Here is a 14,185-nt window from a genome sequence, read left to right as displayed (position 1 = left end):
CAGAAGGTTCTTAAATAGGCTGCAGGGTTTACCCTTGAAGGCATGCAGTGCTTTACATGAACATCAGGATTGCTGTATCAACACTCTTAATTATGAATGGTGTCTTGATGTGACACGCACTACGGCATGTACTTGAGATGCACCATCTTGTTCAGTTTCTTACAAGGAAGCTGAGATTCAGGGCGATGATGTCTGGAGCCTACAGACATGTGCCACTGCGTAGCCCGAGAAGGATGAGTATCCAGTGTCAATGCCCTTTCCATTGCATGTTGCTCCCTTCATGTTCGCTGATAAATATCCACATGGCATGAAGCCAGTCTGGTCTGGATGCACACTTCCCTTTACCCATCTTGGAAAACTTTTAGAGCTCCACTCATAATACCTTAGGAAAAAGTGACAGTTTTTTTTTACATTTATTTATGTATTTATTAGTGTATTAATGTATGTATGAATTTATTTAAAAATTTTATTGGGGTACAGTTGCTTTACAGTGTTGTATTACAGGTTCTACTGTACAGCAAAGTGAATCAGCTATATGTATCCATATATCCCCTCTTTTTTGGATTTCCTTCCCATTTAGGTCACCACAGAGCATTGAGTAGAGTTCCCTGTGCTATACAGTAGGTTCTCATTAGTTAGCTGTTTTATACATAGTAGTGTATATATGTCAATCCCAATCTCTCAATTCATCCCACCCTCCTTCCCCCCCTTGGTATCCATACGTTTGTTCTCTACATCTGTGTCTCTGTCTCTGCTTTGCAACACTCTTTGACATAAATCACAGTGACACCTTTTTTGACCCATCTCTTAGGGTAATGAAAATAAAATCAAAAATAAACAAATGGCACCTAATTAAACTTAAAAGGATTTGCACAGCAAAGGAAACCATAAACAAGGTGAAAAGACAACCCTCAGAATGGGAGAAAATATATTTACTTTATATTGGAGTATAGTTGATTTACAGCGTTGTGTTTCAGGTGTACAGCACAGTGATTCAATTAAACATATACCTATATCCATTCTTTTTCAGATTCTTTTGCCATATAGGTTATTACAAAATACCGAGTATAGTTTCCTGTGCTATACAGTAGGTCCTTGTTTATTTTATATATAAAGTGACAGTTTTCTTAAACATCTGAGAAACAGTGTTTTGGGAATGCCTATCCATTAATGGGCTAATATTATCAATAATAGTGCAATTAGGAGACATCAATACAGTTATGTGTGTAACTTTTGGCAGTGTATTTGTTCATTCAACAAAGACTTGAATGTTTCTAGAGTATTGGCATCGTTCTCGCTGATGCGACTCACTGTAGAAATTAAGACAAGCGATTGTCTGGTGAAATTCTACTGCCCGCAGATGCCGCTATACAAATTCATCGGTGAATGAGAATTTCCTTGCGTGATGTTGAGGGTTGCATGGAAGACACAGCAAACGCCCTTGGTGGCAGTGGTCTTGCCTTCCTTAGCCTTGTCTGCTTTTTTCTCCCATTAGGCTGACTGCTCTGCCTTGGAGGTCTTCTAAGTGATCGTTGCCCCGGGGAGGTGTTGGATGGTCACTGCTTCCTTGGAGCCTCGCACGGGCTGGAATTCAGCACCAGGATTAAGAGAGGGCTGCTGTCCCGTAATGGGCTGCCGAGAAAACCGCCGGGTTTGCTGTTAACCTTGGGTTCTGTCTATGACCCATTGGAGAGGCTTCCCAGCAAGCCCTTCCCCTCTCCAGGGTCTTGGTCCCTGGAAAGCCATCTCTCTCTGCAGGCTCCCTTCACGGCTTGCTTTGCTTGGAGTTGCATCGCACGGACGTCCGCGGATGTGGTGGTGAACCATGTCGAGACCCCAGGGACTGTTATGGCTTCCGCTGGTCTTCACCCCGGTCTGTGTCATGGTGAACTCCAACGTCCTGCTGTGGATCACCGCCCTGGCCATCAAGTTCACGCTCATCGACAGCCAGGCGCAGTATCCTGTGGTCAACACCAATTACGGCAAAATCCGGGGCTTGAGAACACCGCTGCCCAATGAGATTTTGGGTCCAGTGGAGCAATACTTGGGGGTCCCTTATGCCTCGCCTCCTACTGGGGAGAGGCGGTTTCAGCCCCCGGAACCCCCCTCCTCATGGACTGGCGTTCGGAACGCCACTCAGTTTGCTGCCGTGTGCCCCCAACACCTGGATGAGCGGTCTCTCTTGCATGACATGCTGCCCATCTGGTTTACTGCCAATCTGGATACTCTGATGACCTACGTTCAAGATCAGAATGAAGACTGCCTGTATTTGAATATCTATGTGCCCACAGAGGATGGTAAGTACTTATTCTAAACAGAAAACACCTGCTCGCTCAGCCTCAAATTTGCCAAGAGGGTTGTATAATGTCCTGTGTATGATATTTTCTATAACCATTCTTTTTTTTTCACATTCAGTTATCTCAGTAACGTACCATTTGTTCGACTTGAATTTACGCAGTGTCTAATCGATGGAGAGTATCATAATTAATGACTTAATTCTTTCCATAGATTGCCTTTTTAGCATTGCTGTAGTCTTTATTTGCAGGTGATAACCAGTGTGAGCATGTAGTGTTCTATGTTATACCTGAATCATTGGTAAAGGAATGGATCTAGAGAAACTAATAGAATTAAGAACATTAGCATGCTGAAATGAGCACCTGAAAATTATATAAGGAGTGGTTCCTTTGGCTTTAATGCCTGAAGATATTAGCACTTTTTGAGTCGTAAAGGGAACCACTGATTGTTTTAAGTACACAAGCAAGGGATATTTGATAAAAACAATTGGACTTGATTGTTTAGAATCCATGTTGTTGATATAAATTTGGACTTTATTTCCTGCCACTATTCACTGCAATCAAATGGCAAATGTGTGTCATCAGATGATTCTAACTGCATTAGAAAAATGATTTTCTTGCTTGAACAAAATGCCCCTTTTCTTTTGGATAACACAACAGTAAAAATCTGTGGAAACAATCATGTTCCATATATTAACTTAATCCAATACTAGTAAAACTTGGATATCTCCTTGTTCATGTAGACCTTAAATCAAAATGTTTGCTAAAGACCAACCAGACTCAAGTTAGTCTACAATGAAAGTCCATTTCTCGTTTCTTGTTTGCATGTGCTCTTTTTTATACAAGGAGAAAGAAAAACATGGAATGAAATCTTCCTGGAACTTAAAAAAAAGTAATTGAGAGGAATCTTAGCCACTGCTGTCTACTGTAGAAACTGAAGTGTGTCCTTGTCCTTGGTAACGTTCATGCAGACATTTCTTTTCCTTTTTTGACCTTTAATCCTTGGGAGATGTTTGTCAGCGAGCTTTGGCTGAAAGTCTGCCATAAACGATGACATTATTCAGTGATCTCCAAAGCCGGATCGCATCTGCCATATTGTTCTTTCTCCGTGCAGATGCAAAGAGGTGGCGTGGGTAACTTTCTCGAGAAACCAGGACGGGGTGTCTGTTAGGGAGATGACAAAGAATGCCCAGAGAGATTGAAAGGGTTGAGCTTCCTTATGTTAGTAGTGTCTGGCATGTGGCTATTGTCACTATGGTGACATATCTCACAAGGACCTTGTAAAGTCTAGGTCTTGAATAGGGTTCAAGGGGTTAAACTGACACTGGACGCCTTACTTCCATGCCCTGTGCTGAGCTGCCCTACTGTGCAGTAGCTGCTTGGTGCGTATGTAAGAGGACGGATAACCCCACCCAAACCAATTAGAGTTCTCATTTCAAAGCCACCTGGGTCATGGTCTTTCTCATCATCAACTATTCAAAGAAAGGAAGAAAAAGAAACAAAGACAGGGTGGTGGAAACAAAACAGGGTAAAGGATTAAAATTGCTTTCATGGGACTTCCCTGGCGGGCCAGTCATTAAGACTTTGTCTTCCAATGCAGGGGGTGTAGTCTGATCCCTGGTCGGGGAGCTATGATCCCACATGCCTCATGGCCAAAAAAGAAAACCAACAAAACAAACATAAAACAGAAGCAATATTGTAACAAATTCAATAAAGATGTTAAAAAATGGTCCACATCAAACAAAAAATCTTAAAAAAAAATAAAGTTGCTTTCATCATAAATTTGATATGCTGGTGTCTCTGAACCAGTGACTTTATAGAGTTAACCTTCCAAACAAGGAATGCACTTCAAATAGAAAGCCTGCTTCTGAGAGGTCGGGGTACAGTTACACCGCCCAGGAAGACAAATCAGTAGCTTCCTTGATGACAGACCCATAGATGTGCAACCCATAAACGATTTGGCCGTTTCTTTGTGGTTCAGGATTGAATAGGAATTTGGGAATAGAAACACGCAAAAAAAGCTGCCTAATAGAGAAGCAATCTAAATTTAAGAATAAAGGCAGTGCTACCTTTTGGTTCCTCTGGGCTTTTTAGAACACTCTGGCATACGATATCTCACACCATCTTGGCAGGAGAATCAGAAATCTAATAGGGGCTGAATAGGTAAATTTGATCTCCCTACAATAGATAAATAATGGAATTTTGCTGGTGAGGGAAGCTCTATGCCCGTGTGTTTGCAGAAACACAAAATCACAGCCTATTGGGTCAGGAGTTTTGAGGGTTTAAAAATAGATGATTTGCATCCATTTGTGAATCAACATGGAGGTTTAGGTATTTAATTATTGGTTATTACTAAATGAATAAACCCCACTTGTACGATAACACATGGAAATTACGGCGTCATGCTGATTTCTCCAAAGACCTTGCTTTAGGGCATGTCTTAATTCATAACAGTGCATTTCATTAAATGTGTGCACAGCCATATTGGCTATTTCGAATTCAGTATTCCACTTAGGTACTCCATTATTTTTTTTAGATTTGTCGTGATGCATTCATCCAATGGTGTGGCCATCTGACTTCCCTACCAGTGATAGTTCTGAGTTCCTGTCCTGTGCTAGGCAAGCTTCACATGTTGGCATGGCAGCAGAGACAAGCATGCTTAATTTCGAGAGACACACAGAGACTTGTTGTAGGCAGAATAATGCCTCCTCCAAGGAAGGGCACGTCCTAATCCCTGGAACCTTTGAATATGTTACCTTACAGGGCCAAGGGGATGAAGGTTGCTGATGGAATTGAAACCACTAGGTGGCATTTTCGGGCGGGCTCTGAGGAGCTCCGGTTCTCTATGTCTCCGTGCAGAAAGAATTCAGCGAGGGACTTCCCTGGTGGTCCAGTGGTTAAGAGTCCGTGCTCCCAGTGCAGGGGGCCCGGGTTCAATCCCTGGTCAGGGAAGTAGATCCTGCATGCTACAACTAAGACCCAGCACAGCCAAATAAATATTAAAAAGAAAAAAAGGAGTTCAGCGAGAGGCAAAGTGATAGATAAGAAGTGATTTATTAGGATAGGACACTTGTGAGGCTTACAAGCAGGTAGGCGAGAGGGTGCTGTGAGCCACTGAGAACTTAGTGGGCTGCAGTTTTATAACCAAAGGAAAAGTGGGGAGGGGGAGAAGACCCCCCTCTTCCTCATTCTTGGGTAGACGTCAGGCTTCCGTCCTTAGCTCCTCCTCCACAACAGGCAGGGGAGTTTTCTTGTCCCCCACATGGTCAAGCTGGGACTGTCATGGCACAATGGAAAAATTATTTCAGGTCTCAGTACAGTGAGGGTCTTTCACTTTGAAATGTCACCGTTCCATAAATTATTGTTTTTTATGTGTGCAGAGAGCATGTGCTAGGGGTCATTAACTCACTGAGCTCACTGGCAGGATGTGGGTCCCATGCCACCATTTTTTTTTTTCATTGTCTTGGGGCATGTCTTGTACTTCTGTTGCATGGTTTTGTTGCTACTAAGGCTGCTTGGCTTTGTGGTTCAGCACGCCTGCTTTCTTGAGGGATCATTAACGTACAGGGTCTCCCATACTTTCTTCCTTACGTACAATCCCCTAGTGGGATTAACTATTTAATTACCTACTTTGTCCCTTTACTCCGTCCCTATTGTTATGATATTTGCTTATCCATTGACTTTAAGATGGAGGGAATATATTCTGATTTATCTGGGTGGGTCCATATTTAATAACAAAGACTCTTTGTTGTGAATAAGGAAGCAGAAAAGGTGATGAGGGCCAGAGGGAAGCAATGGAAAAAAGGCAAGGTGGCCATTGCTGCCTTTGAGGACAAGGCGGGGCCAAGAGTTGAGGAACCCTGAAGCCTGCTGAAGCTGGAAAAGACAAGAAATTGGTTCTCTCCTTGAGCCCCAGAAAGAAGTACAGCCCTGCCCACCCCTCAGTTTTAGCCCAGTGTAACTCTGACCTTCAGAACTCTAAGATCCTAAATATCTGCCACTCGAAGCCACAACATTGGTGGCAATTTGTTACAGCGGCAACAGGAAACTCATAGAGTTTTGCCAGCCTTTAATATGAATACCCTAATTGAAAACAACATACACATCACTAAAGAGTTGTTCTGAGCTTTCTGAGTTACTACCCATTCTGAGATGCTAATTCGTTTGTTACCCTTTGGACCTCCAGAATAACTGGTTAAAAAAAAAAAACCCACACATTCATTTTAACACTGGGTAGTTAAAATTTGCTGCTTTCCCTTATATATATCAAGGAGACAAAGTTGGTGGGTGGATATTTTGCAAATTTGAGGTTTAACCTGTAGAAAGTAGATCCAACTTTTGGTTCCTCGTTTTAGAACAGATTTATGGCAACTCTTCCTAAATGTCATATTCAAAAGATACACTGATTTTACACAGGAACATAATGAACGGGCATTTAAGATTTCCCAGGCGTCTAAAACAGATGTCCAGAGTAGGTGTCAGTGAATGGCATACAGCAAAACATCCAAATGGTCGTCTTTTCTCATCTGTCTCTGCAAAATGTCCCTCACGATGGCAGCTGTACCTCTAAATGTCTTCTTCTATGTTAGCAAAATCTTTTGGGCTCCCCGTTCGTTCCCTCTAGACCTCAAGATCTGGTCTGTTATGGGGGAAGTGATTCTCTATCCTTTGAAAAAATAATCTATTGATGAACTTATTTGACAGAGTGTCCGTTCATTCTTATCCGCCCCCCGGTTTTATTGAGATATAGTTGACATACATTGCTGTACAAGTTTAAGGGGGACAGCGTGACGGTATGGCTTCCGCGTATTGTGAAACAATCACAGCAGTTTCAGCTAACATACATCTTCTCATATAGGTACGAGAAAAGGAAAAAAAGGAAAAGTAGTTTTTTCCTCGTGGTGAGAAGTCTTAGGATTTACTTTCTTGACAACGTTGTTGTATCTCATAGAGCAGTGGTGACTAGAGTCATCAGCACTGTACATTACACCCCTAGTACTTAGTTGTCTTGGAACTGGATGTTTGTACCTTTCGACCACCTTCATTCCATCCCCCATTCCTCTACCGCCACCTTTGGCTGCAACAAATCTGATCTCTTTTTCTATGAGTTTGGTGGTTTTGTTTGTTGTTTATTTTTTATTTTTTCAATCAATTTTTTATTGGAATATAGCTGATTTACCATGTTGTCTTAGTTTCTGCTGTACAGCAGAGTGAATCAGTTTTCCATATACATAGATCCACTCTTTTTTATTTTTTTTTTATTTATTTTTTATTTATTTTTATTTTTATTTTTTTTTTTTGCGGTACATGGGCCTCTCACTGTCGTGGCCTCTCCCGTTGCGGAGCACAGGCTCCGGACGCGCAGGCTCAGCAGCCATGGCTCACGGGCCCAGCCGCTCCGCGGCATGTGGGATCCTCCCGGACCGGGGCACGAACCCGTGTCCCCTGCATCGGCAGGCAGACTCTCAACCACTGCGCCAGCAGGGAAGCCCAGATCCACTCTTTTTTAGATTCTTTTCCCATAGAAGCCATTACAGAGTACTGAGTAGAGTTCCCTGTGCTCTACAGCAGGTCCTTATTAGTTATCTGTTTTATATATAGTCGTGTGTATATGTCAGTCCTAATCTCCCAATTTATCCCTCCCCTGCTTTCACCCTTGTTGGTAGCCATGAGTTTGTTTTCTACATCTGTGACTCTATTTCTGTTTTGTAAATAAGTTCATCTGTAATATTTTTTTAAGATTCTACATATAAGTGACATCATGTGTTTTTTGTGTAGATTCCACATAGAAGTGTATACAGTATTTGCCATTTTCTGACTCATTTCACTTAGCATAATGCCATCAAGGTCCATCCGCGTTGCCACAAATAGCAGGAGTTTCCTCTTTTTATGGCTCAGTGATATTCCATTATGTATCTACACCACAAATTCTTTACCTGTCCATGCCTAGATGGACACTTAGGTTGTTTCCATTGCTTGACTGTTATGCAGAGTGCTGCTATGAACATGAGGGGCGCAGATGCCTTTTCTGTACCCTTTCTAATGTCAACTTGGTTCACTCCTTCAGCTCAGCTTGGAGGATTGGTCAGGAACTTGCCTGCCAGGGTGCAAATGCCAGCCTGTTCCCTCACCAGTTAGTGATTATGGACAAGTTCCTTGGCTAGTACATGCCTCAGTTTCCTTGTGTGTAAAATAAAGATGAGCTGGGAGATTTAAGGTATTAATCCATATGAAGTGCTTTGTCTAGTATCTTGTACCTATAACGACTCTGTAATCTGATGTTTGTGGAGCATAGTTAATAGTAGAAAAGAGAACCAGAAGTTTTCAGCTAATTTGCATATGCATATTGGTCTAATATAATGTCCAGTTCATAATAAATGTGTATTGTCTATAACATAAGTATTTACTGTAGTATTGGAGGGGTCAGCTTAAGAAACAGGACCAAGCCTCCATCACTTCTGACAGTTCCTAGTATGGCTTTAACAAAAGGGAATTTTGAGGAATGGCATTTTTAAAATAGAAGGTATAGTTGATTTACAATGTTGTGTTAATTTCTGCCATACAGCAAAGTGACTCAGTTATACATATATATTCTTTTTCATATTCATTTCCATTTGGTTTATCACAGGATACTGAATATAGTTCGCTGTGCTCTGCAGTAGGACCTTGGTGCTCATCCATCCTATATATAATAGTTTGCATCTGCTAACCCCAAACTCCCACTCCATCCCCCTCCCCCCTGGCAACCACAAGTCTGTTCTCTCTGTCTCTGAGTCTGTTTCTGTTTTGTAGATAAGGTCATTTGTGTCATATTTTAGATTCCACATATAAGTGATATATTTGTCTTTGTCTGACTTCCTTCACTTAGTATGATAATCTCTCGCTCCATCCATGTCGCTGCAAATGGCATTATTTCAGGAATGGCATTTGTTTTTTTTTTAAAGAGCAGAGTATTATCTTGTTCTGCTTTATTCCTAAGCTTTATCTTTTTTAGCCTGAGTTGTCAAATGGATTTTTAGCATCCTGTTTAAAGTACAGAAATTAATCATCAAGAAAGCATTAAAATTCATTTCTTGGAAGAGGATCTGAGAACATCCAACGACAGTAGCACTATTTTTTCCTGTGAGATAACGGAAAAATTAATTGCCTTTCTCTTTTCATCAAGTCACAAATAGTTCAGTTGTATGCAGAGTGGCAAAGTCTAGTTCAGTTGTAGGCAGAGTGGCAAAGTTGTATGCAGAGTGGCAAAGTTTAGTTTTAGTGGCAAAAACTAAAAGCTGACTAAGTTAACACAGTGAGAAAGATGTTTTAGCCAATCCACATCAGCATGCAGCTATGTGAAAATCATTAAATGATTCCCATTTTCATCTGTCAGGGGATTTTTGATGCTGTGTAGATGTGGCTTGTAAGTGAAGATAATTAGGAAAGATTATTTAATAAATATCTCCCTGACAAGGATTAATTGAAAAGAATTTAGTATTTTGTGAACACGGTTAAACTAGAGTAGATTTCTGACAACATGCGTCTCTTTCCCAGCTTAAGAGATTCACCAATAGAAAAATAATCCTGTGGTGGGTTTAGAAATTATATATATTATGAATAATGCTATTTGGTTAGTGTGCCTTATACTTGTTAGAGTAATCCAGAAAAACTGTTCTCTAAAGAAGAGAATTTCCCCTTACACTTGTCATTTTCCAAAACATGAGTTTTAACTTAATTCCGTTAGCAATTTATAATTTTTTTCACAAGTAAAGAAAGTCCAAATGAGTTAGGATGTATTAAAAAACCCCTTTGCTATGCATGCATATTATAAACATTACAAACAAACTGTTCAAGATAGAAAGTTGAGGTGCAGTTAGTCTGCTAGAGATGTATCGGTGTCCAGAAATCTCCTCCTTATTTACTCCTGCAGTCTTGCCTCCAGGACATGTAATAGATTCATTTGTTGCCAAAGACACTGCTGGTTTGGACACTGTTGTTTATTTTGCATACTGTCTTGGCAGAGCCTTCAACCTTTTTAATATTGAGTGACCTCAGCTATGAATAATAATAGTACTGTACTTCCTGTGAATATTAGAGTTATAGTGATTTTGGAGTAAGCGACTGTGTAAGAAATGATTATAAAATAGAAAAGATCAGTATGTTCTTATAACTTTAATTTTCGGGTATTTCAGTGCTCATCTCATTACAGTATCTGTCATTCGAACACTGAAGTTCCTTCAGTGCCAAGATGGGGAGTAGGTTCCTGTCTATCTCGTCTGTTGTTTGGTTTTCCTAAACCAGGCTGTCTTCATAAAGAATCAGGTTCATGTTTTCTCCTTTATGGTTAAGAATCCTTATTTTGGGTGCAGTGACATCCAAACTGCAGTGCAAGTGAACAGAGCTGAGAATTCGTTAGCTTTGGATTTGAGGACCGTGGGGGATTTGTGAGGAGTGCAAAACAGCAGCCCTGCATAAATAAATCAGACCTACAAATCACCCAGGAACTCACAGGCAACCGAGGCAGAGAAAGAGTCTGAAAGAGAATGATCTCTTCACGTGCTAACCACTTGTTAAGACAAAATGAAGACGAGAGACACGGTAGTCTCTGTCTTATTAATTCAATCGAATATTCTATTTAGGCTTGGCGAAGTAAGTTTCCACAATTGGAAACAGAGAAAAAAACATGAAAAGAATTTTTCTTGTTAGATATCACATGTCTGATTATTTTGAGTGGTGATGACTAGCATTGGTATATAGTTTTTGGTGTGTGTGTGTGTCTGCGTGGCTGTGTTTGTGTGTAGGATGTTGGAAGAAAGCCCACAGGAAAAAACATCCGTAATTCCTAAGTCCAATGTGTTACAATTTTCTGGAAAAAGCCAAAAAGCACATGGAGATGACAAGACTCTGCCTTCCTCTCTGAATTCCAAACACTCTGAAGTTTCCCTTAATCAAAATGCTCTCTCGTCCGTTATGAATGTGGTTGTGTGTACAATAGTCGAAGTTTGCCCTGAGGAAGAGTGTGTGTTCCCATCAGAAAGAGAGGAACACTGAAAGTATTGCTTTGTCTCAAGCAAAGGAGCTTTTGTAGTTGGTTTCGACACAACCTGAAAATTACATGTTCCGAAACACTCCTATCAGTTTTCTTTAAAATGTATGCTTTGAGCTGTGTTCTGTTCTATCTGTTTTATGACATGACATAATCCATCATTCCATCAAAAAATGAGCGTATTCACCTGACATCCCATCTACCCTATCTGCACATCCCATGTGTTCACTGTAGTTCTAACCCCAGCCAGATAGTCTATGGATCTCCAGATCCCAACTCTGATTCTTTGTGTGTTTTCTTCTCTACTCCATTCCTTATTCTCTTTACAACCTCTTTAGGTGATTCATTGAAAACTATTGATAGATCACTATTTGCATTTAACATATGCAAGGCTTTGGGTAAGTCCAAGAGGTGATGTAGAGAAATGTAAGCCCTTTGATGGGAAAGTAAATGAGTCCGAACAAAAACTAAAGTTTCAGAAACGGATCAGTAGGCTCAGTGAATTCAAGCAGGGAATGCTTTAAGTTTCCACGAAAAAAAAAAAGAAAAAAGAAAAGAGGTTGAAAGTTATGTTTTCCACCGAGGATCCATGATGGAAAGGTGTCCACCAATCTTGAGATGACTATCCAAGGCATATACTCCTGTGTTGTGGAATGAAGAAGGACTTTCTGAATCCCCCAAAATGAAGCTTCTTATTTGTTGCTTCTCTGGATGGACCGAGACATAAAAAGTATAAAATGGGGAAAGAGGGAGGGATAAAGTCAGGACAGAATTATAGGAAGGTGCTTTGATGGTATAGCTTAACATGCAAAGTACTCACTTGGGTATTTTTTGCATTGTTATATTTTTGACATTGGACGATTCATAAATGGAATTCCATCCAAAGGAATGCTAATGCGTATTTTTCTTCTCAACGGACTGTGCAATAAGGTTAAATCAAAGAACACGAGGTTCCTTTCTTACCAAATTCAGATGTACTTATCGCCTGGAATTTTTTTTAAAAATCATTAAAAGCTTTAATGCTCCCCCCAAATTTTTACCTGGTGAAATACTTTCATAACTCTGTGTTTTATAGTGTGTACCTCCAGATAACTAATGTGATATTGCTATAATGTTTGGTGTGTTTTAAAAAAGTAGTTTAGATTGAAAAATAGAGTATTAAACCTTAGAAAACTGTATCTTCCCTAAGAAAATTACACTGGTAAAAACATAGTAGCTTAGATTAGATAGTTCCTTCTGAGTTTAAATCAGATAATGAGATCAGATTCCACTGTAGCACGTTGTACAAGGATGTTTGCATCTCATGCAGTTTTTTTTCAAAGAAAGGGATTGTGGTACATTGAATATCCTACTACCCAGTCATCATATTACCTGGGGGTGAGTGGTGGCATCAACCGGCACATAAATCACAGAACTGTGAAATCTTCCACATAGAAGGAGCTGTGGGACCCATTTCACCCAGACTTTCTCAGTGCAGTATTCCTCTGGTCATTCACCCCCTGAAGCCCTAAGCAGAGATGAAACATCCTTCTCCATATTCCTAGAGCTTCACTCCAGTCATTTTACAAGGCTACACCCCTAGGAGACTGTAAACCTTTGAAAGCATTTGCAAACTTAATGAACCATCTACTTGAATGTATGGATCAAATGGACGATGGACAATTCCTGGACATACAGCCCTTTTTGCACCTGGCCGATGAAGACGTTTGCAGGTTTGTAAGGGAGCTCCTTTCACCGTTGGAAAGGGCTGGTGATTTATCCACGTGCCATCTCTACCAACAGAGCTAAAGCAAAGCCAACTGGATTCCTTCCTCTCCCAGCCTCTTGCTTTGGAAATCTTCGAAGACAAGATACTATGTTCCACCTTGTCTCTTGCAGGCATCCTCAGCAGGCTTCATTTCCTCCTTCAGATGCCTTCAGGACCCTCTCATCCTCCTCCCTAGACAACTGTGGAGAGCCTATCAATTGTGTGTCTTACTCTTAGGTGGATGTCTTGGTACCAAGAATTATTGCCGGTGTCAACCCATAGGCATGCGTTTGCTCTCAAATCATGATATATGTTCTATATACCCGGAGGTCATGTTAGTTTTTTTCTTCTTTTTTTTTTTTGGCAAATGCCTTCAGCTCTTGGCTCATCTATATTGAACCTGAAACTGCATGTTTTCATAATTTTTTTTAGAAAACAATGATATATTTTACAATACAAGTTAGAACATGAAAGAAAATACGATCCCTCTGCTTCCTACAGCAAACGGATCGCATGCACCAGGATGAAGAAATTTGCAGCTGAGGCTTGGATTTTCTCACAGGATGTCGCCTGCACAAGAATTACCAGCTGCAGCCCAGGCAAAATCTGTTTACTGCATGTTTCCCTGAAATACAAAGTCCTGGAGGTGTTACAAAGGAAGGAGGTGGAAAATTGTGACAGAATGGCCAACACAGTAATGGGTTCCTAGTTTGGGAAAAGCCATAGGTTGCCTGATTTTAAATGCAGTCCTCTTGAGCTTCCCTGGTGGTGCAGTGGTTGGGAGTCTGCCTGCCAATGCAGGGGACATGGGTTCGAGCCCTGGTCCGGGAAGATCCCACATGCCACAGAGCAACTAAGCCTGGGCACCACAACTACTGAGCCTGTACTCTAGAGCCTGTAAGCCACAACTACTGAGCCCACATGCCACAACTACCGAAGCCTGCACGCCTAGAGCCCATGCTCCTCAACAAGAGAAGCTACCGCAACGAGAAGCCCACGTACCGCAACGAAGAGCAGCCCCCGCTCACCGCAACTAGAGAAAGCCCACGTGCAGCAACAAAGACCCAACGCAGCCAAAAATAAATAAATTAAAAAAAAATAAATGCAATCATCTAT

The 14,185-nt window shown here is 41.0% G+C and overlaps 1 protein-coding gene across 2 annotated transcripts in view; it reads left to right on the top strand.

The window, feature by feature from the left end:
• Positions 1-1,825: 1,825 nt before the first annotated feature.
• The window catches only part of NLGN4X (neuroligin 4 X-linked), a gene marked incomplete at its 5' end in the record, with an annotated part of 257,483 nt that continues 245,123 nt past the window's right edge, over positions 1,826-14,185 (top strand). For both annotated transcript variants that reach the window (XM_079727600.1, XM_079727599.1), the window contains one exon: positions 1,826-2,297. In XM_079727600.1, coding sequence (XP_079583726.1) covers positions 1,826-2,297 — 472 coding nt within the window. The remainder of the gene's footprint in view (positions 2,298-14,185) is intronic.

The sequence above is a fragment of the Hyperoodon ampullatus genome (assembly GCF_949752795.1).
Source record: "Hyperoodon ampullatus genome assembly, chromosome: X".
NCBI lineage: Eukaryota > Metazoa > Chordata > Mammalia > Artiodactyla > Ziphiidae > Hyperoodon > Hyperoodon ampullatus.
This window is presented reverse-complemented; position numbering and strand designations above follow the sequence as displayed.